The 21,570-nt window shown below is 41.5% G+C and overlaps 1 protein-coding gene across 3 annotated transcripts in view; it reads left to right on the forward strand.

The window, feature by feature from the left end:
* The window catches only part of PIKFYVE (phosphoinositide kinase, FYVE-type zinc finger containing), a 63,623-nt gene that overhangs the window by 32,961 nt on the left and 9,092 nt on the right, over window positions 1-21,570 (forward strand). For all 3 annotated transcript variants that reach the window (XM_054277902.1, XM_054277903.1, XM_054277904.1), the window contains 22 exons: window positions 120-249; window positions 592-772; window positions 2,117-2,191; window positions 2,844-2,951; window positions 3,715-3,855; window positions 4,503-4,629; window positions 5,866-7,052; window positions 8,441-8,541; window positions 9,750-9,821; window positions 11,180-11,351; window positions 12,642-12,820; window positions 13,298-13,411; window positions 14,676-14,784; window positions 14,893-15,047; window positions 15,551-15,641; window positions 16,529-16,589; window positions 17,169-17,312; window positions 17,484-17,604; window positions 18,726-18,821; window positions 19,548-19,631; window positions 20,111-20,199; window positions 21,200-21,364. In XM_054277902.1, coding sequence (XP_054133877.1) covers window positions 120-249; window positions 592-772; window positions 2,117-2,191; window positions 2,844-2,951; window positions 3,715-3,855; window positions 4,503-4,629; window positions 5,866-7,052; window positions 8,441-8,541; window positions 9,750-9,821; window positions 11,180-11,351; window positions 12,642-12,820; window positions 13,298-13,411; window positions 14,676-14,784; window positions 14,893-15,047; window positions 15,551-15,641; window positions 16,529-16,589; window positions 17,169-17,312; window positions 17,484-17,604; window positions 18,726-18,821; window positions 19,548-19,631; window positions 20,111-20,199; window positions 21,200-21,364 — 3,702 coding nt within the window. The remainder of the gene's footprint in view (window positions 1-119; window positions 250-591; window positions 773-2,116; window positions 2,192-2,843; window positions 2,952-3,714; window positions 3,856-4,502; window positions 4,630-5,865; window positions 7,053-8,440; window positions 8,542-9,749; window positions 9,822-11,179; window positions 11,352-12,641; window positions 12,821-13,297; window positions 13,412-14,675; window positions 14,785-14,892; window positions 15,048-15,550; window positions 15,642-16,528; window positions 16,590-17,168; window positions 17,313-17,483; window positions 17,605-18,725; window positions 18,822-19,547; window positions 19,632-20,110; window positions 20,200-21,199; window positions 21,365-21,570) is intronic.

Raw genomic sequence — 21,570 nt, forward strand, 5'->3', positions numbered from 1 at the left:
CTCAGTACTTACTAGGACTTACATCTTAGTAAATTCTTTCCTTTTTGAAGCAGCCTTTCAGAAAGACACAAGCATTCAGCTGTGACCTTACATTAACAACGTTTGTTTGTCTCTTGCAGAGTCGTTATTCAACAGGAGGGTGGAGGAGAAGTCCAAAGAGCTTTTATTCACACCCCTAGGCTGGCACCACAGCAATCTGGATCTGCTGAGAGAAGAGAATGGGGAGAAACAAGCCATGGAAAGGCTGCTGTAAGAAACATGTAGAAAAAGGAATTTGCAAATCTTGAGTGGCAATTTCTGAAGCCCCTCTATTCCACCAGCTCTCAGTGGGACTTGAGCTACAGTAGGCAATACAAGGAAATAATTTGCATTAAGAACGCAGCGTTTTTACATATATTTTGGCTGGTTTTTTTATCTTTTGATGTTTATATAGAAAGTACAGGACCAAAGCTGACTGTAGAACATTCTAGGCAACTGTTCCTTCAGAGGACTTCTGCATTGTAAATGTTAAGAAATTTACTTCAGCTAATCACTGCACTGTATTTTTATATTTTTTTATTTAGAAATCTATTTATTTTGCCTTTTTTGTAGGTCTGCTAATCACAACCACATGATGGCACTGCTTCAGCAGCTTCTCTACAATGAGTCCCTGTCACTGTCCTGGAGGGACATTATTGTGCCCGTGGTCTGCCAGGTAGTTCAAACGGTACGGCCGGATGTCAAGAAGAGAGATGATGACATGGATATCCGCCAGTTTGTCCACATCAAAAAAGTAAGTTTCAAGCAGTGGATGTGGGGAAACAAAAGGGTGCAGCTGTTGGCAGTACACCTTGTTTGAAGAGAATAATCCCCTTTCCACTGCCCCCAGCATATTCAGTACTGTAATTGGATCGCTTGGCCTTTGGATGAGGTGGGATTCTGGAAAAAGTTGCACAGAGGGAACTTGGCATGCTGAGAAAAGTGCTTTAATGCGCTGGAGTGACCTCTTCTCTCAGGCTGTGGGCTGCAGAAGATAGCAAAGAGTAACACCTCTGTAGTTACTTGGTTCATTTTTTGGTTTCTGCTTGTTTTGCTCTTGAATTGGAGATATGTCATATTCTGGATAAGTAGCTTGCAGGACATGGTGCAGCAGTCTGTTGCCCTGTACGTATCCATTATGGAGTGTTCAACTCCTCCCATGCCAAGTATGATGACTTTCTTCAAGAGCAAAACTTAATTGTTATGGAATGGTGTATCCAGTTCTGCCAGATGGCCCAGTGTTGACACTGTTGAACTGTAAGTCTGGAGTTCTGGCATGCAAACTTCCTTCTGAGAGTTTGATGTGAAAATAGCATCCAAGGAGTTAGTGTGACTGAGGACTGAAGATTTGGGCTTAGTTTTCTTTGGCCAAATTCACCTAGCAGTACTCTTGTTTGAAAGCCATATGAGATTTGAGGAGAGCCTTGTGATTCTGGTGGTAGTTCTGTGGCATCTCTTCAGGCAGCACCACTTGTTCCTGCATCTTCTGAAATTCCAGTTCAAAGAACAGTTGTTCAGAGCTGAAAGCTCTTCATAGCTGTCTGCTATTTTCACGTGCTGGTAATATGAATGTCCTCTGAAACATATTATTCAGAAAACTGTTCCATGATGCTTATTATGCCTGAGATTGCCTGTGCCTGAGATTGCAGGCACACCAGTCAACTGTTTGATGTGTTCAATTGGTAGGTAGAGGGTTTTTGTTTTTCTTTATTTATTTTATATTTTTTCCTCTCTTTGCTTACAATTTTTTTGTTATTAATAGAAATGGTATATGCAAAGCTATGTGCTTCTCATGGCCTATCCAAATTAGGTTCCCTTGTCATGTGCTGAAGTAAACTGGTTTAACAAATAAGCATCTCTTGGGAGGGTGTAGAAATCCTAGAACCCAGTACTAGTTTTCATGTTGCCCTAAGTTTGTCAGGTTTTAAAGGGAAAGACTTATGTGTCCAGCATGACTGTATCTGATCTTTCATCTGGTAATTGAGGGTGTAGCTGAAGTTTGTACATCACCTACAAGAGGTATTCTGTGTATTAGCTTTACTGCACTACAAGATGTGGGAGTGTATGACAGTTCCAAAAATGTTCTTTGCTTTGTTAGATCCCTGGTGGAAAGAAATTTGACTCCATGGTGGTGAATGGATTTGTTTGCACTAAGAATGTTGCACACAAAAAGGTAATGCAGCTTGATTAATCTTACTGTAATGCATGCTGTGGAAACAAGGGTGCTCTGACTTGCTTTTTGTGCCAGGGAGATTCTCTCACCACCTTGGAGGTTTGTGGGCTTTCTCTGCTCTGAGCCCCCAAAAGTAATGGCTTTTAAAGCATTTATTTTCCAAGCTGTTTTGTTTTCTAGACCAGAGATTTTAGGGGAGAAACTCTCCTCATGCATGTATAGAAAAACCTTTCCATCCCTACTACAGCATGAGGCATCTAATAATTATTCCAACTTTTAGGCAGAAAAAGGCATTTGTAGTTCTGACTTACAATAGCATAGTAAAATGAGTCTTTAAGGCAGGAGAGCAAGGTAGAAGTGAACTGCATGAATCAAGTGTATCAAGACTTTGGGGCTCTTAGCAGGGACTGGAAATCCTCTCTAGCATTGCCTGCTTATGGACAGTACCTGTGAAATTCCAACAACTGGGTGTAACAACTTCAGAAGAAGGGAGAATGTGTAGTTGGGTCTGCAGGGGGGGATAGCTGAGCCACTTTACAGGGAGGTGGGGGTAGCAGGGACCAATCATGGGAGGTCTGTCTCTTTTTCTTGTGTACTTCTTCCTCTCCAGCTATTTGTATTTTTGTTTTAACTATTTTGGTGTCTTTTTTAGATGAACTCTTGCTTAAAAAATCCCAGAATTCTTCTGCTAAAATGCTCAATTGAGTACCTCTATCGAGAAGAAACAAAGTTTACCTGCATAGAGCCTATAGTACTTCAGGTGAGTGTATGCTTCTGTTCTTGGTTAAAATAACCCTAGCAAAACCATGACCAGTGCAAATTTTTTCAGTGTGTAAGGTGAAGTTCAGTGAGTGAGATTGCATAGAAAAGAAAGAACTTTCCTCTTCTAGTAAGCTAGCTACGAGAGCTGCTGCAGTAAATATAGTACAAACTTGTAGCCTTGCACAGAGGGTTTTTGTCCTCAAGTTCCATGTCCTGAGAACACATGAGCTTTTGATTCTCACAATGCATCATTTTAGAAAACTTTTCTTTTTACTGAGACCTTCTGAACTGTAAGTTCCTTATACACTGTTAGAGCTAGATAAGGTTTAAGGTGTGTGAAGGAATATTTGAAAAGTTAATGTAGGTTAGGGTTAGGTCACACCCATGTTATTTTTTGTCAGGCTTGAAAAAATGGAACAACCACCAACCTAATGGAGTGATCAACTAGAAAATGTCACTTTGGAACAGGTGCCCTGCCCCTCTGAGTATGGATGTGCCTTAAATATGAAAACACTGAAGTGCACACACCTCTTCTTTATGAAATGCTTATAAAATACTACTGATAAACTAGTCTTGTGCTGTGGGAGTAGGAAAATGTTCACAATGGACTATTGATGGTGTTTTCTGGATAGCTGTTTTCCCTGTTTTATAGGATAGGACAGTATGTAAACGAAGTGAAAAGTGAGGTTAAGCATTAAAGTGGGTTTATTTTCCAGATGGGTTTGCAGTAGTTCAGTGCTATACTTTGTTCCTGTCTGCAGGAAAGGGAGTTCTTGAAGAACTACGTGCAGCGGATAGTTGATGTCCAGCCCAATTTGGTCCTTGTTGAGAAGACTGTGTCCAGAATTGCCCAGGACATGCTCTTAGAGCATGGAATCACTCTGGTCATCAATGTCAAGCCGGTGAGCATTTCTGAGCATAGTTAGACTTGGCCTTGTGGTAGATTTCTAATGACTCCTTGTAGCAAACTCCCTGGAGAAAGCCAAGAGTTGTCTTATTTTCTTCTCTAACCAAATGTTCTCTTCCAAGAAGGTAAGACAGGTGAATCTGGAGAGTTACTGTTTCCTCAGCTTTTTACAGCTATTGTGCCATGTCCTTGTTTGATGGGTCCTTGTACCCTGGTTTACTTCTAGTTGACTTTGATGTCCATTTATAGCAAATCATATGTGGGTCCTCAGCTATTGTCAGAGAGCCTCTGTCCCTGTGAGGCAGGGTACAGACAGCCAAACAGAGAGTAGCTGTGGGAGTTGGCTGAGCTCCTGGCAGAGCCAGCATTATGCTGACTGCACTGCACCTGCTGGAGATATCTGGATCTAGTCAAGTGAGAAGTTCTAGGCAGGATACAATCTCACCAGAATTATTTACCCAACTGTGTTTCTAAGGTTTTTGTATATTGGGATATGGGTTTGTGGGGCTGGGTTTAACTCAGAGTTTGCATCTCAGTGAGAGGTTTTATGGATTGCTCTGGTTTAGATTTGTTAAGAGCAAGATAAGGATGCCAGTGTCCTCTTTGCATTGCAGATTCTTACTGCTCTTTCCAATTTTACAGCAAGTGTTAGACCGGGTAAGCCGGATGACCCAGGGAGACTTAGTGATGTCAATGGATCAACTGTTGACCAAACCACAGCTGGGGACCTGTCATAAATTTTATATGCAAGTTTTTCAGTTGCCTAATGGTGAGTAAAACTTGATGTGCCTTAGCCTATGTGTGTGAAAGGATGAATGCTTTGCTCCTTTTTAAATAGATTTGAACTGTTATGATCATGTATCATTCTACTCATTTTATTTATGTTACTTTTTGTAACTACAGTGAACTGCCTGTGTAAAGTATGATCTTACTAAGAAAAAACACTCTAAAGATTTTAATTAGACTGATTTCTTTCTTCCAAGCTGTTTTTTCTCTTCCCACATGCTGTAGTTTGTCTAGTCCAACTTCCTGTTCAAAACAGGAAGGATTAATTTCAATACAGCATCTGATTTCTTAGGGTTTTGTCAGCCAACTCTTGAAAATATTGCAGAGTGGAGATTTTGTAGTCTGTCTGGGCACCATCCTCACTGTAAAAAGAATTTTTCTGCATTAAAGTAAGAGAATCACAGAACAGCCTGTGTTGGAAGGGACTTCAAAAGATTATCTGATCTTACCTTAACAAATCCAATCAAAATTTGCCTTGTTGCAAGTTGTGCACACTTCCCCATGTCCGGTCCTTGTGCACCTTTAAGAAAGGTTCCTTTTTCTCTGTAACTCCCCTAGGCAGTGGGAGTCTACAAAGGAAGGCAGAAATGCTGCTTGACAGGTTACCAGTGGTGCTGGCACACATAAATGCTGTGGATGCAGATCTTTGTGGAGATGCAGTCTTTGCATCTCTTCATAGAATCATGGAAAGGTTTCAGTTGAAAGGGGCCTTAAAAATTATTTAGTTCTAACTTCTCTGCCATGGCAGGAACTAGACCTTCCACTAGACCAAGTTGCTCCAAGTTCAATCAAATCTGTACTTGAACAATTTCCTTTCCACTTCCTCATTGCCCTTTTCAGCCTTTAATTGCCCTCAGAATGTCACAGAATGTCATAGGCTTTTGATTTGTAAGGGTGAACAAATGTGCCTGGAAGGGAAGTCATTCTTTTGCCCACTGGTGCAGAGTCTGCAGTGTTCTTAGAATACTGTGTTTAGGTCAGGATGTTCCATATGGCCTTCACTTTGACTTTATGCTGGCTGGTTTTATAAAACAGGAGAAGATTTATACCCAATGCCTTTTTTTCTTGCGAAAATAAGTTATTTCAGTGCAGTAATGTGAATTTCTGCAGCTACTAATGTTACTTGCTCTTAGTCTCCTTTACACTCTCTTGGGTGTGTGAGGTATCTAAAAGCAGATTAACTGTAGTTGTCATCCTAACTCCCATGTTTTATTTCTAGATCAGACAAAACCCCTGATGTTCTTTGAAGGGTGTCCCCAGCACCTGGGTTGCACTATCAAGTTGTGTGGTGCTGCAGAGTACGAGCTGGCTCGTGTGAAGGAGATCCTGATCTTCATGGTCTGTGTGGCTTATCATTCCCAGCTGGAAATCTCATTTCTTATGGATGAGTTTGCCATGCCCCCTACTCTCACCAAAAACGCTTCCTTTCATTCCCTTATTGAGGAGCCAGGAGATGAAAATGAACAACAGAACCTCTTCAATGGTGAGGACTTCAGCACAGCAGTCAAAGACATTGAACTGCCCTCTGAAAAGCTGCCTGTAATCTCTGAATCAGTGTCCTCTGATGAGGTCAGTTTGCCTGAACCAAGGGGTGTATTTGACAGAGGTGACCAAGAGAACAGCCAGCTGGAAACGGTGTCCTCCAAGCAGCAAGAGCACCACAAAGCGGAGTCACCATTTGCAGTGCTCAGCTCTGTACCTCATGCAATACCTGAAACATCCCCACTGCCCCTCCATGGCATGGACCAGCACTTGGCTACTCTGGATAACCAGGCACTAGAGCCTCTTCCACAGGCAGATGATTTACAGGAATCCAAGAGTCAGATGAGAGTCTTCAGAGACCCTCTCCAGGATGATACGGGTTTATATGTCACGGAAGAGGTAACTTCGTCTGAGGATCGTCTCAAAACTTACTCTGCAGCGTTTAAGCAGGAGCTGAAAGATGTCATTCTGTGCATTTCCCCAGTGCTGACATTCCGTGAGCCGTTCCTTTTGACTGACAAAGGCATGAGGTGCCCTGCCCGGGAATACTTTCCCGAACAAGTTTATTGGTCTCCTCTCCTCAATAAGGAATACAAGGAGCTGGAGAGCAGAAGGAAGAAGCAATTATTGCGGGATTTCTCTGGACTACAAGGGAGGAATGGGAGTGTCCAAGCCAAGGCTATCCAAATCTTACCTTCTCATGAGTTGGTCAATACTAGAATAGCAGAACACCTACGTGATAGCCAGAGCTTAGCCAGAATGCTGGCTGACTATCGGGCCAGAGGAGGGAGGATACTACAGAAAAGCACAGATCCTTTTGCCCAAAATAAGGATGTGTCTAGTGTCTCTACTGGAAAAACTGGGAGCAGAACTGAAGAGGAGGAGAAGGGACTGGCTCAGAGTGAATCCTCATGGTCTCATAAGGTAAGATTGAGTTGTGCTGCTCAAAACTCAAGTTGCATCAGTTTTTCATGGTATACCAAATGTCTAGGGTCTCATATTAAACCAGAGGGGATGTTTTTGTCCATTTCTTTCTGTTTGATTATGGTTTTTTTTTTTTTTTTTTTTTTTTTTTTTTTTTTTTTTTTTGTTGACTGGGTCATAACTCCGTTTTAGATTGTGGTACTCTGCAATCATTCAGAACAAAAGACTGCAAAATGTCTCTGAGACATGGACAAAGTCAGCCCAGAATCAGTTTTGCCTGTTTGGCTGGGCTGTACCTAACTGGTTTCTGAAAATGAGTCCATGAAGAGGGAGAAAACCTTAAGAAGTTTCTTAAACTGAACTTCCTTGCTCCTTGTATTTGGTTATTTATAGAAATGTGCTTTCATTTTCAGAGGGCTTTATGTTATGGAAACAGCAGTAGGCTGTAATTACATTGAAGTACTTGCTTCATTGTAAAAGTTTGGGTGGTCTGAAGAGAAGTGAGAATTACATAATGGAAAGGCATCTTCTTTGAGATTTCAAAGCAAGGGAGTATGTGTTTGTAACAAAAATATTTTAAGTTTACCAAAAACTGCCATGAAAGTAACCAACTTATATCTGAGGAAAAGGAGATCTTGGGACTTTCTTGAATTGTGAGCCGTTTGGAAAAATGTCTATGAACAAGAGTAGCAGAATTGATCTGTTGGAACAGTCAACATTTTGGTCCCTGAGCCAATCAGCCCTTGTGTTCATGAGCAGAAGTCACTTTTTAATTGGCACTTAAATGTAGATCTCTGTAGCTTCACAGGCCATAATTTTACAAACTGTAAGAGTAGCCCTTGCTCTGGATCAGACTGACTGATGGTGTTTTAAATTTACTCAGTGATCAAAGACAAGTATTTTGTAACATCATAGTTTTGTAGGGTGTGGAAGGGAAAACAGCTCTGTTCCAAGAGCAGCATGGTACATCTCTTCCCAGAGAATAGAAAGATGGAAATGTTTCTATAGCCTGAATGAGTAACTGAAGTATAATATATTGGCAGAGTTTTGAATCCAAGATGTCCTACATCATACAGTAATTTAGAGATGTCTGGATGTTTGTCATGGGGCTTTTGTTGTTTTCTCTTTCTCTTGACTTCATTTCCACAGAAACACATGCATGTTCATTGGTTTCATTATGAGTTATGTCGTTCTAAAAATGGCACTTAGCAATTATACATAGAACAGGTTTACCTGAGGCTGGGAGATAATGCCAAATTCATCTGTTCAAAAGGAGAAAGCAGATACTTGTCTTTGAATAAAATTACTAGAATAGAATTTTGTCAGCAGAAGTTGTGTGTGAATGGAGGTGTCTGTAACCACTGAATGAGTTGTTTTCTCTCTACTAGGTGGATTGCCTGAGTCCAGTAAACCATCAGAGGCTCTGTGTTCTCTTCAGCAGCTCTTCTGCTCAGTCCAGCAATGCTCCAAGTGCCTGTGTTAGCCCCTGGTATAAAAACCATTCCTCTACAGCTTGGATAGTTGCTATTCTTTCCTTCCCAAAGTCAGAGTCAGTGCCTGCCTCATGGCAGTATTTCTTTAAGGAGGTTGTGCTTTCCTTGGTAGGTTGTGTTCATCCTGTAACAGGAACTTTTGCCAAAAGCCTTTGGTCTTGCGTGGTCAGGTGAACCTACAGCAGTATTGCACAACCTCTGGAATACCCAAGGCACGAATGAGAAAGGCCAGCCTGAAAACAAATGATTGAGTTGATGTTTCACTGCAGAGTAAGGTCTCTGTGTGGAGAGCACTGCATGCAGTCTTCTGGAGAAGAGTTAGTGTGAATGGACACAGGACAATGTCCAAACCCAAAAGTGAACCTTGTGAGAATCTTGGAATACTTGTAGATTGTATTATCTACAAGTATGGCATTGGAATATATTGCTGTCTTTTTCATACTATAGTCATCAGTATTAAGAGCTTTATTTCCAGCTTAGGAGGCTGTAATTTGCCGCTAATTGTGTGCAACTTATGACACACTTTTATCTCTACTAAACAGGATAGGTCTTGGTGTTTAATCATTAGCCTAGGTGATTTTAATAGTTTAATGTGAAAATAAAGAGATGGCCCTCTTACAGGGAAAGGTCTGAAGTTCCTGTGAAAGCTTAGAAATTAACCAAAGATGATGGTGATATGCTCACTAAGCAGCAACAATGAGAGGGTGTAATTTAGTGATGTTAGGGATATCTGAATTATGACACTTAAAACTGATACACAATTTAAATGGCTTGGTCAGCTCAGGTTCTGGGGAAACTAAAGTTGCTATTAAATATGCTAGAAGAATAAGGATTTCTTGAGGCTTTTTTCATGTTCTGCATGTACCCTTTTTTGTAGCTGTTTAAACATCAGTGCTTGAAGCTTAAAGCTGTTTAGACTTCTGTGCCTAGATATTTTTGAAAATAATCTTCAGAAGTGCAGTTGAATTGTATTGGGCTTTTAAATGCCAAGTTTAAAGTTGTTCTAGTAGGACTTTGATCTCATTATTAGCAGGGACCTGACAGCAGGGATCTAGGAAGGGTAGTCATGTGGAAAAAAAAAAATCTTTGAAGTTATACAGGGCTGTAAACAAGCCAGCAGTGGGTGTAGATCTGTGCTCCTAAAGACCATTGCACAGCCAATGGTGATGGCATCCAGTCTCTAAAGCTTTCGTTTCTGTTTTAGGATTGTGACTATGGAGTTCTATGGGAAAAATGACCTAACTCTGGGGATTTTTCTGGAGCGCTACTGTTTCAGGTAAGGAGGAATTTATTCTACTTACCTCATGCTCACTTGTTACAAGCAAATACATCCATTGCTTTCCTATTTTGGCCCTGTCCTTCTTCCCTTCATGAGGAAGTGAAACAGGTTATGAAACAAAGTTTATAAGTTTATAAAGGCAAATGTGTTCACATAGCCCTTTCTGTAGCAATTAGGGTTTAAGGGCCAAATGAAGAGCCACATGTATTCCAACTGTCTGGTTTTCAAGACAAGCAACTATTCTGGTCACAATTTTCTGAGGTCCTCTTTGAAAGTTCATACAGGTGTTGGCTAACACCACTCATTTAGTGTCTCAGAGTAAGGCTTTGTCATATGTGCACAGTGGCCAATGTAAATGGTCCAGAACGCTTTGAGCCCTGGAAAAGTACTGTGTCATTTATTTCATCTCACAGAGGTGTAAGTTGTTATGTTTCTGTAATAACTGGTGCTGTCACAACCCTGTGCAGAGTCTCAGCAGGCTGCGAAGCTGGATGGGTAACCTGCTCAAAAGACAAGCTTACTCTGTTCTCTGCATTGGCCACTTGCAGTAGCAGAAGGCTCTCAGTGTTTAGCCTTCTGGAGGAACAAGTATTTCTCCTTGTGGTGATCAGTGAGAAGGAGCTTAGCTGCCTTCTTTTAAATTCCTGCTTTTCTCTGCTCATTAGGGTGGTGTCTGCTAAAGTGAATGCTTCTAAATCTCCATAGTTTCAGTAATTAAAATTCTTTATTTTTTTCACGTGAGCAAGGAGAATCTGAGCTTTTTCAGGCTCTTTCTGGTTTTGAAGAATCTTATCTGACTTTGGTACCTCAACAATTCAGCTTTTATTTTTCTAGTATTAGTCTTTTTTTCTGTGGCTTAAAAAAATCCCATCCAAAGAAAGGTCATGGGTTTTGCTGTTCAAAGATGTTTTATGGTAGTGTGTTGCTTACCTTTTCCTTCAGGAGCTGAAACATTGTCATTTTAAGGCTCTTTGTCACATCTTTGTCCTTGGTAGTATTTGCTTGGTTACACTGCCAAAGCAGTGTTTTAATTTAGTGCCAAGGGCTTCCACAGGTGCCTTGATCCTTATACAGAATATATTGGTAGAAAGTGATTCATTGTGAAAAGGTGATAGCAACCAGTATCCAGTCACTGCTTTTGGGATGTACACAGCCATTGCTGTTGATGGAACTTCACTACATGCTCCTTCTAAATTGCTCTGCAGATACAGCCTTCACTACAGGCTTAAAAAACTCTTTTACAGTAAAGATAAATAGTACCAGGATATTAAAAGTCATGTCAGATTTGTTGAATCAGTTCTTCAGCAGTGCCTGGTGCATGATCATTCATAGATGTTTCTATTTCTCTCTGTAAGACCTTCCTACCAATGCCCCAGCATGTTCTGTGAAACACCAATGGTGCACCACATCCGTCGCTTTGTTCACGGGCAGGGCTGTGTGCAGATTGTGTTGAAGGAGCTGGACTCCCCCGTGCCTGGGTACCAGCACACCATCCTTACTTACTCCTGGTGCAGACTGTGCAAACAGGTAAGCATGTGGACTTCAGAATCATTGCTACTCCAGTTTAGTGTTCTTGTTGTGACTGGCTTTGTATGGAAAGGCAGCATTTTGAGAAAGGGCTCACGCCTGGAGCTATGGCTAAACTGGCAGAAAACCTGTTACTGGTACAAATGTTCTCATGTTACCTACAAATTCCTCATTTAGAACTGGGATCCTTGAGGGTGAAAAATCTTGTGTGAGATAGTCTTGTTAGAAAGCGTCAAAGCTGACTCTGAGAGGATAGATCTAAGCAGAAAAAATGTAGTTGCTCACTTAGAGGTGAAGAGTATGGTCCCTTGCAGTGAATCTTTATGAGCATATGGGAAAGGGCAGACACCAAGACCTACTGGCGTAGTAATTGGCTGAAGCCACTTGCTGTTCTTTGATCTGCTGTGGACTGAACAGCCTACATTGTGTCAGTGTGATGTCTGGAGTTCTTTAGTAGTCATTAGAAAGTAACATCTTCATTAGAGAAATATTAAATTGCTTAAAAAAGCTCACAAGATAGTAAGGTTGTGTATTATCTGGAACTTGTTCTGTAATTTAGCTAAGAAAACACTGCTAACTGGATACTCATGTCTAGCTAAACATGAGGAGCCTTCAAAGAGATGAGAATAAAACATAATGAAAAAAGATTCATGCAGTACCTGAAATGCAAAACACGTGAATTACCCATATGGATGACTCAGGTCACCTACTTAGGCTGCCTTAGACGTGGGTGTTGGATGTACAGATGCCTGCAGGAGGCTGACGCAGTTGCTGACAGCAAGCCTTGTGTTGCTGTGTATACAGCTGCTTTGTAACCTTTTATTTTTGTGCGCTCATGTAAACACTTATGTGGTTGAGGTTAAGTGTGTGTAAAGTGTCTGCTCTAAGCTTGCAAGCACTTCTGAAGTTGAAATGCACTGCAAAGCAGCACCAGCGCATTTGTAGCTGTAGAATCACCAGGGGAAAGTATGTGATATGGCCCTGCTGCTGGCTGGGTTGCTGGAAATGGACTCTATACAGAGAAATAGCATCCCAGAAATAAGCTTCCATCAGCAGTATGTTTGGACTCCCCCAGCTTAGCACCTTTCATCATCAGCTAGCAGTTATTTAACAGATTTATTTTAACTATGTGCTGGCCTTAGCTATGTATAAATGCTATCTTTGTTGTTAAGTATGTTTCAGGGTCATGGTTGTTTCGGGTACTAGGAATACTAGATTGCTGCCTGGATAATCCTCTCCTTAATCTTGTTTGAAGGATGAAATTTAGATGCTTGCCTTTCAATTTTTCAGGTGACACCAGTTGTTCCCCTTTCCAATGACTCTTGGTCTATGTCTTTTGCTAAATACCTTGAGCTGAGGTTCTATGGGTACCAGTACACTCGAAGGGCCAATGCAGAGCCCTGTGGGCATTCCATTCACCACGACTATCACCAGTATTTCTCCTATAATCAGATGGTGGCATCTTTCAGGTGAGTTCCACTGCTAAAAACTTCCTTCTTTCTCTGGTACTGTATGAAGCATGTGGCTCTAGTAAGGATTCATCAGTTCTGTCCTTCACTGTGAGTATAGCATGGGATAGCATAGCTGTACCAAAACCACAAGGGCAGGATTGTGTGCTGGCTTGCAGAGGGCTTTGTGGGTGGCATCAGTGTCCTAGCTGTGGTGGGCAGTGTTCCAAGAGTGGATGGTTCCTGTTCATGATACAGAAGGGAAATCCTTTTCCCTATCTAATTCCACATGCTTTCCAAATTTTGGTTTTGCAGTATGATTTGTGATTTTACTTCTTGCCTGGGAGAATGAACAGTGTTATTCCTGCTGAAAGTAGCTAAAGCCCTGGACACATTAACAGTGCCCTTTTTCATATAAGGGCCTCAAACCTCAGTATGGTGTAGAACTGGTGCTGTGTGGTGTGGCTCTTGTTACAAGCTGTTGTATTCCCTTCTCAGCTACTCTCCAATCCGGCTGCTGGAAGTGTGTGTCCCACTCCCCAAGGTCTACATCAAGCGACAGGCTCCATTAAAAGTTACTATTTTGCAGGATCTCAAGGATTTCTCACAAAAGTAGGCTTTGTTTTTAATGTCTTCCTAATCTTATCTGTATTTTGTATTTTTATTAACAGAACACATAACAATTTTGCTAGTATGATGAGATTTGGCTAAGTATTCATTATTTGATAGAAAAGTAATAGGTTAAAACAAATATGCATATATACTTCCAAGGGAGAGTGGTATCGAAATCTTTGTTACCTTTGCTTGCTCTGTCTGTGCTATTGTCTCAACTCTTTGTCTGGCGGCAAGTCAGGTTAAACATTGCCAGTAGAAACTAAGATTCTTTTCATCTCTATTCCTGAATGTTTCACTGATGTCTGAGTCATATAGCATGTTTCTGAATAATGCTGCCAAGCTACTGAAAGGTTGACCATCAGCAACCATCACCTTATGAAATGCCCAGTAAAGTATTTTTAATTCTTCATCTAATGCTAAAAATGAAAAGATGGTCCTAGAAGGCTGACCTGGAAAACTGCAGGCTATACTTCATACTCTTATCCTAATGTTCCTTAATAGAACATCTGACTGAGTTTCAATTCTTCAGCCCCAAAAAACTGCAAAGACCTTGCTCAAATCTCTTGTTCTCTTGTAGAACTGTTGTCATTCTATTAGTCTTGTGGCAATAAAACTGATGTATAAAAGTCTTTGCCTTTGTCAGCTATTGAATATGGTAACAGCAGGCAGACTCTACCTCCTTGTAGTCTAAGGTGAACTACCATGAGCCTAGACACTTTCTAAATGTAGGAACAAAAAGGTGGAAGACAGGCAAGATGAAAACTCTGTAAAATCCAGCCAGACTGCTCTTCTGCCTGGTCACAGCATTCCTGTATTGCTGTACATCTCTGTGACCATCTGACTTCAAAACCTGTGGAGCTTTGTTTAGAGCAGAAATAGAGGTACTCATTTTTTTCTGAGCCCTGCTGGTGGAGGTATAGCTTGCAGACCCAGATTCTTCCTAATCACAGACAACACAATAGTTTCCCTGTGTTAGTAATGTGTTTGAGACATTTCTATTGCTCTCTGACAACTTCCACTGCTAAGAATAAATCATGGAGACAAAAGTCAGTGTGTGTAACTTCTAGATTTCTCCTATTACTAATAAAGTTTCCCCAACTTTCTCTGTGAATACAGTTGGATAGCTTACTATGCAGGAAGGCTATCATATACTGTCTTTTATATTCTTAAATGCTAACCTTCAACACATTCAGACTATTTTAAAGAATGTTGAAGAAGCTCCAAGTAGTCACAGCTTAACTCTTTGCATTGCTGTTGGCAGGGTGTCACAAGTGTATCTTGCTGTGGATGATCGCCTTGCTTCTCTGAAAACGGATACCTTCAGCAAAACGAGGGAAGAGAAGATGGAAGACCTCTTTGCCCAAAAGGAGGTAATAGGCTGTTTGTACATCAGTGGTCCATAGGCTAAGTGTGTGGAGGAGCTACTCGGATCTTGTGTTGTCTCGGTGAGATAACACTGACAGTTTTCCTTTTGGCAGATGGAAGAGGGAGAGTTTCGAAACTGGACTGAGAAAATCCAAGCAAGGCTGCTTTCATCATCACTGGACACGCCTCAACAGCTGCAATCTGTTCTTGAGTCTCTGATAGCTAAAAAGCAAGGACTTTGTGAGATGCTACAAGCCTGGAATAATAGGTAAGAGGACACATGCTGGAATCATGAGCAACACTGATACAGTGTTGATTCTGGGAGGGAAGAGGTTCAGCTGTAGTTTCTTTCACTTTAGAGCAGTTACTGTATAGAGCTTGTGCTGAATGTCTTCTACTGGTTGAGAACACACAGCTGATCAGTTGGAACAGAAAATCATTTGAGGCGATATGGTAAAAGCATTGTGTTGTAGAGCACAACTTGCATCTGGAGGAGAAATTTTCATTTGAGTAATGGTGGAAGAGATGGGAAGAGGGGAGCATGGGACCTATGGATTGGGTGAAATAGTCTCAGAGCTAAAGAAAATGTGCTGTCTTTGGCCATTTGATACATCTTTGGCATGTGTTAGCAGCAATCTGAGTTTGTTATGGAGAAACTTCATAACTTGTGTCATTCAGAGATAACACCAGTAACCTACTCTTTGATTAATTTTTGTTTGGTGGTGGTGGTTTTGTGTGGGTAGTTTGTTTTATTATTATTTTTTGTTTAAGATTGCAGGATCTCTTCCAACAAGAGAAAGGGAGAAAACGTCCATCGGTACCACCCAGCCCTGGGAGACTGAGGCAAGGTGAAGAAAGCAAGGTACGGCTAACAGGCTATAAGCCTCTTAAACATTTCGTTTTTTCCTGGAGCAGCACAATAGTCTTAAGACTGGCTTGAGTTCTCTTTAATAGTGATTAAAGAGATGCTGATTTTCTGTGATGTTTGTGTAGTGTTGATGTGAACACTGCCATCAGAGAGCTGCAGTCATTGTCGAGTGTGTGCCTAGATGGGAACTGGGCCATCTCCTTCAACCCTAGGTTGTTGCCCATCACGTGCACTCCTTGTGAAAAAGAAAAGACAAATAATGTTGACAAAAAACAGAGCAAATGACACAGGAAGGCCTGAAAATGGTTTTCAGATTGTGATGTTTTGTGATGTATCCTGTGGGAACTGACTGAAGGGATGGATAAATGATTTTGGACTGCTGCCTCAAGAGCTCTGTCCAAGGATACACACCCCAGCATGCTGAACTTCCACCCTTTGGGAAGCTGGAGCTCTGAGGAAATGTCTGGGCTGCAAGGCAGTACAATATAAGCATGACACCGAGAGGCTGAACTCTCTATAGTTCTATGGTAGCAAGGTGCACTAAAAACTTCTAGAGACCCTGGATTTGCTCTGCTGCATGCAAAAATGCCCCTTCCACTTAACACATATTTGTTAGGTGCTAAAGCAAACCTTACCTTGATCTAGCAGGAAGGAGGCTCTTAGAGAGGGAGTGTAGCAGCATACACAGGTAACAGCCATCATAAGCATCCTGTGAACTGTTGCCTTTTTCATATGGTAACAGGTACAGTGACATGCAGAGGCTGAGAAGTGGGTGGGAGTGCTCTGTTGTAATACATCTACTTTTGTAAGTGTTCCACACAGGAGGAAATAAAACTGTAAAGAGCTTGGCACCAACGTTGGTGTTTTGTTATTCTGCCTAGATCAGCAGCATGGATGCTTCCCCACGCAATGCTTCTCCAGCACTGCAGAATGGAGAGAAAGGTCTGTTACTTATTTTTCATAATATGCCAATAGAAGCATATTGTAGCCCTTTTCCTGGCATAATATGGGAGATTTTGTAAAATTTGATAAGTCAGAGAAATACCAAATCCCCATCATGTCACATTTGTTTTTTCTAGTGGTAAGATAGAAGTTGGCCATCTGCTTCTAATATGAAGCTGAATTACTAGTGATTAGTAAGTTGGCCAACAAGAATTTTCCATTGAACATTAGTTTAAAAACTTTCAGAAATTTTCTAATTAACTGAATAACTGCATGGAATTTGGGAAATGCCTTTTGCCTCTTCTGTGATCTGGTTATGGGTGCTGAGATCTCTTACCTGTAAGGCATACTGGGAGTTTGTGGGAGCTGATGGTAGTAGTTATAAGAGTACACATTTTCTGGAGGTGCTGCATTGATGAGCTTGCCCAGTCCTTTGGTTTGTGTGGCCTCACCTGCTTTACAAGTAAAAACTTTCTGAAAGTAGGTGCTGGTTATAGCTTGGGCTGGGAGCAAACAGTATCACTTCTGACAGCCATGTAAAATAATTTCTTCTGTCCTTAACTGTCCTTGTACTCTCAGAGGATCGTTTCCTGACGACTTTATCAAGTCAGAGCTCCACAGGCTCCACCCACCTACAGCTGCCCACTTCTCCAGAGGTTGCATCGGAGCATGTGACTGGTGCCAACACACTCTCTGAACAGGACACAACCAGCAGCTCAGAAGGTATAGTTCAGTTGTGATCTTGTGTTCTTTCTCTTGCTTTTCTGTGCCAAGTCCACAAAATCCTTTTAGGAAGTGACAAATAACTGTTAACTGTGTGGTCTGTAGTCATCCTTCTGAATTTAAAGCTTAAACTTTGATATATGATGCAGACCTGACATGTGTCTGTTCCAGATGTGTTAGATGGACACTCACTGGGATCTACAGACAGCCAAGTGAAGGAGAAGTCTACTATGAAAGCTATTTTGGCTAACTTTTTGCCTGGAAACAACTATAACCCCATTCCCTTTCCCTTGTAAGTACTGCATAATATTCAAAAAATGTACAAAATCAGCAACCTTGTCAGATTGCAGGCAGAGCCATGCATGCTTCCTTTGCTCAGTTTATGATTTAAGGCATTACTTGAGTTTGCCTGAGTAAGATAGAGAACTTTGTCAAGGTAGGAAGTTTTCTATGTCCGTTCTAGGTGATTGTAGGTTAACCACCTTTCTTATGAATGATCTGCCCTTGGGTAAAGCCAGTATTAGTTTCCTCCTAGCAGGCATGCCTCCTCAGAGCTCTTGTGGGAGATGAAGGGATGGGGAAGAGGGGAGAAAGGTGCCTTCTAGCTCCATTGCTTCAGGGAGGGAGTGGAAATGCCCTTCCTTAGCAAAGCCCTTCCTTAACTAAAGCTACATGCCTGCGTCTTGTTTTTGTTTCCAGAGCTCTTCCAAGGGTTGGACTCAAATTGGCATTATCTGGGTGTAGGTCAGGTTCAACAGCTACTGCATGTGCCCTCAAGTGTCCCTCTGGTGTGAAGATGGGCAGGCTGGAAAGTCTCTCAGCTACTTGGTCTGCGTGCTTTGTAGTGTTTCTCGTTTGACATGAGCCTAATGTTTGGCAGCCTGAGTTTTACTTGGGAATCCCACCCCAGTGTAGGAGCACAGGCCTTGGGCTGATGAGGTAAAAGCTAAATGACTGACCCTACAGATCAGTGGAAAAAAATCATACAAGAATGCAGGAGGCTTTGGGGAAATTTCTGTCATAAACTGCCTGTTTAGAAAAGAGTCCAGGTTTGTCCCATGAGTTCAGTTTACAGGCTATGCTGCTGGATAGTCAAACCAAACTCAGGCAGGTTTTGGTGCCATTAGAAACAGGGGCTGCTAAACAGAAATAGACTCTTATTCTAACCTAAAGCTGGTCTTCTGATCCAAGCAGCTGGCTTGAAATGCTGATTTCCCTAACACTACCATTTAGAATTAACCACATAGTTATGAATGTGTCTGTTGGGAGAAGCTGATCTGGGGAACTTTGGTTCTATGCTGAGACTTACAGCTTGTGCCTGGGAGTGCAGTGATGATATCTGGGTTTTGAGCAAAACTTCTAGTCTTTACACAAATTTTTATGATCTACTAACAGTCTGTTGTTTTTGTTTAGTGACCCAGATAAGCACTACTTAATGTATGAGCATGAACGTGTACCTATTGCAGTCTGTGAGAAAGAACCGAGCTCCATCATTGCCTTTGCTCTCAGGTACTGGTGTGATTTGGCTTTTCATCTCACATACTTTACTTTTGCAGCTTTTGTGTTTGAGGAATATTTAAATTTTTATGATAGGGAACAAGCATGACAGAATTTCGATATTAAGCCGTGTTAGAGTTTCTGCCAGAGATGGGGTTCTTTCCTCTTACTGCTGAGATAATGAAAGTGCAACTGGATTTTGGACTTTTTTAGTGGAAGTCTAGTAAGCAAAAATGACTTAGTTTTGTGGTGTTTCTTTTAATGAGATATCTATCACTAGAGAAAGAAGTGCAGCTAAGGTTTGCTTAGCCTCTCCAGCTGGAGGAAGTGTAACTGAGTTGGGGAACAGCTATTTGTATTGATATTACAGTCTGTTTCTTGCTTACCTTTGGTTGTAGCAGCTCTTGTTACTGCTCAGCTCTTCTCACCAGCTGCTTCAGTAAACCTTCGGATTTGCATGTCACAAGGCAGCAGATTTTTTAAGTGCATTCTTAAATTGTGGGGGGGGAAAAGTAATGGGATATTTTTCCTGCAGTATTGTCTAGAGCAGCTTCTGTTCTAAGGAAAAAAAGTTCTAATAATAAGAAAAAACAAAGCAGAGGTTTTTCTACTGTGGTGTTTTGTTTAATGTGGCTGTCTCTGAACTGAGTCTTTGGGCTGGTATTTCAGAGTTTCCAAGAGAATACTTAATTATTTTGGGCCTTTCCCTTTCCCTTTCTTTTCTTTTTTCCTCATCAGTTGCAAGGAGTACAGAAATGCCCTGGATGAGTTGTCCAAAGCATCTCTGAAGAGCAGTTCTGAAGAAGGACTACAACCAAACAGGTTACATGCAGGAACTACAGTACATAGAATGAAGACACAGTGATGGTAGTGAATAAGCCAAAACTAGGATGGGGGAAAACCCTCAAAATATGCCCCTGTTAGGATGTCTGCTTTCTGATGGAATCTGACTCATTCCTTGTAACCGTCACATACTTCAGTATGTGAGTTTCCATTTCACAATATGGACCATGCTGGCTCCATCACCTAATCTCTTGGCTGCCTTCATGGTAGGAATACTGGGCCTGCTTACTTTGCTGTGGTCATGGATGGCACTTTGCTATGGACTTTGAGAGTTATTTTTTAGGAAGATGGAGAAGGACAACTTTGGAGAGTCCCACATTCTTACACCTTTAAATGGTGTCTTTTTTTCCCTTTAGTGTTTAGGTAGGGGAGAGAAATAAATGTCCAGGCATAAAGCAGTAGTGTCTTGAGTGGCAGCATTTGTTGGTTCATCACTTCTTTGTTCTTTCTCCTTTCAGCATGTCAGACAGCAAACCCAAGAGCAGCAGCCCTGTCCGTCTGCCTGAGGCTAACGTGTGTCCCCTTCGCAGCGCAGAGCCAGAGCAGCGTAAGGCCATTTTACCAAAATCATCCATGGTGCTAATAGCTCAGACTTGAGTCCATTTAACCTGGATTCTAGTTCATGTGGGGAGGAAAAAGCATCAATCTGAGTTGAAATTGTAACTAGTATTGACTTAATGTAACACATGAGAGGGATGGGAGTGTGTGGGCTTTTTATTTTTATGAAGTGTCGGAGGAAGGAGACCCAGACACCAATTGGTTCATCCAAGTCCGATTTATTGATCACATACGGCGGGTTAAATACAGTTCTTAATAAGCTTCATACATATTGCAAAAGTTGAGCTCAGGATTGGTTAGTTACATATCAGCAACTACACCTACTTCTACATCCTTGTGCTTATTCTTTTGATACATTCTGCAGATATTCAGGACTAATCTCAACTCCCTCTCCTCATGTTGCAGCAAGGCCATCCGGAATTCTTGCCTGTCAGCAGTCGCTGAATCAGAGCCTGCTGTCCTCCCTATTAAGCTTAACCAGCGGCATAATGTCAGGATGATTTTTCTCACTTAACCATCTATTAACAATATTCTCCACAATGAAGATCTTATGAGATCAATAGTTCTTATGAGAACTATTATGAGATCAAACTGTCATTCCCTGATTAAATGTTATTATGTTGTGAACCTAAGGTTGTTCTTGAATCCAGCCTGTTCAGTGGGATATAATGCCCTTCTTTTGGCATTGCCTTCTTTAAAGAGATGCAGTTAAAAGATCTTGAAATGGAGACATGAAGTTCTTACTGTATTAAAGACACTTATTCTTGGTCTGTGGTTTCAAATGTCTCTGCACCCTAGGATGCTACTCAGAACACTGGATCATCCACCCTCATGGACCTTAGTTGCCTGAAGTTGCAAATGAGTTATAGTTTAATGGCATCAATTGCTTCACATAGAACAATGAATGTGGAATGTTCATAGGAGTCATGCTGTTATTAAAGTGCCTGTGGAAATGCCAACACCATCTTTTCTATTCCTTTTCACTGCAGCAAAGAAACCATCTGGTGTTTTGTCTTTCTTCCGTGGCACGGGAGGCAAGAGCCCAGACCTGTCTTCCCAGAAGAAAGAGACCTTACGTGGTGCTGACAGTGCTTACTACCAGGTTGGACAGATGGGCAAAGAGGGAGCAGAAAACCAAGGAGCAGAGGCACAAGGTACAAGACTGCAGAGTTCATCTTCCCTCTTGGGTTGGTACTTCTCCCAAACCTCATCCATCCATGTAAGGCCCCAAATGTACTCCTGCTTGTACTTTTCCAGCAGTCCAAGGTTACTCAGCATGCATGGAAAATGAATCATTTGAATAACAAATATGTTTTTTTCCCAAGTAAATTCCTTTTCTTTGTAATATGGGAAACAGGAT

This window comes from Melozone crissalis, unplaced genomic scaffold, assembly GCF_028551555.1.
Source record: "Melozone crissalis strain CALT ecotype California unplaced genomic scaffold, PUWL_Pcris_2 ptg000023l_1, whole genome shotgun sequence".
Taxonomy (NCBI): Eukaryota; Metazoa; Chordata; class Aves; order Passeriformes; family Passerellidae; genus Melozone; species Melozone crissalis.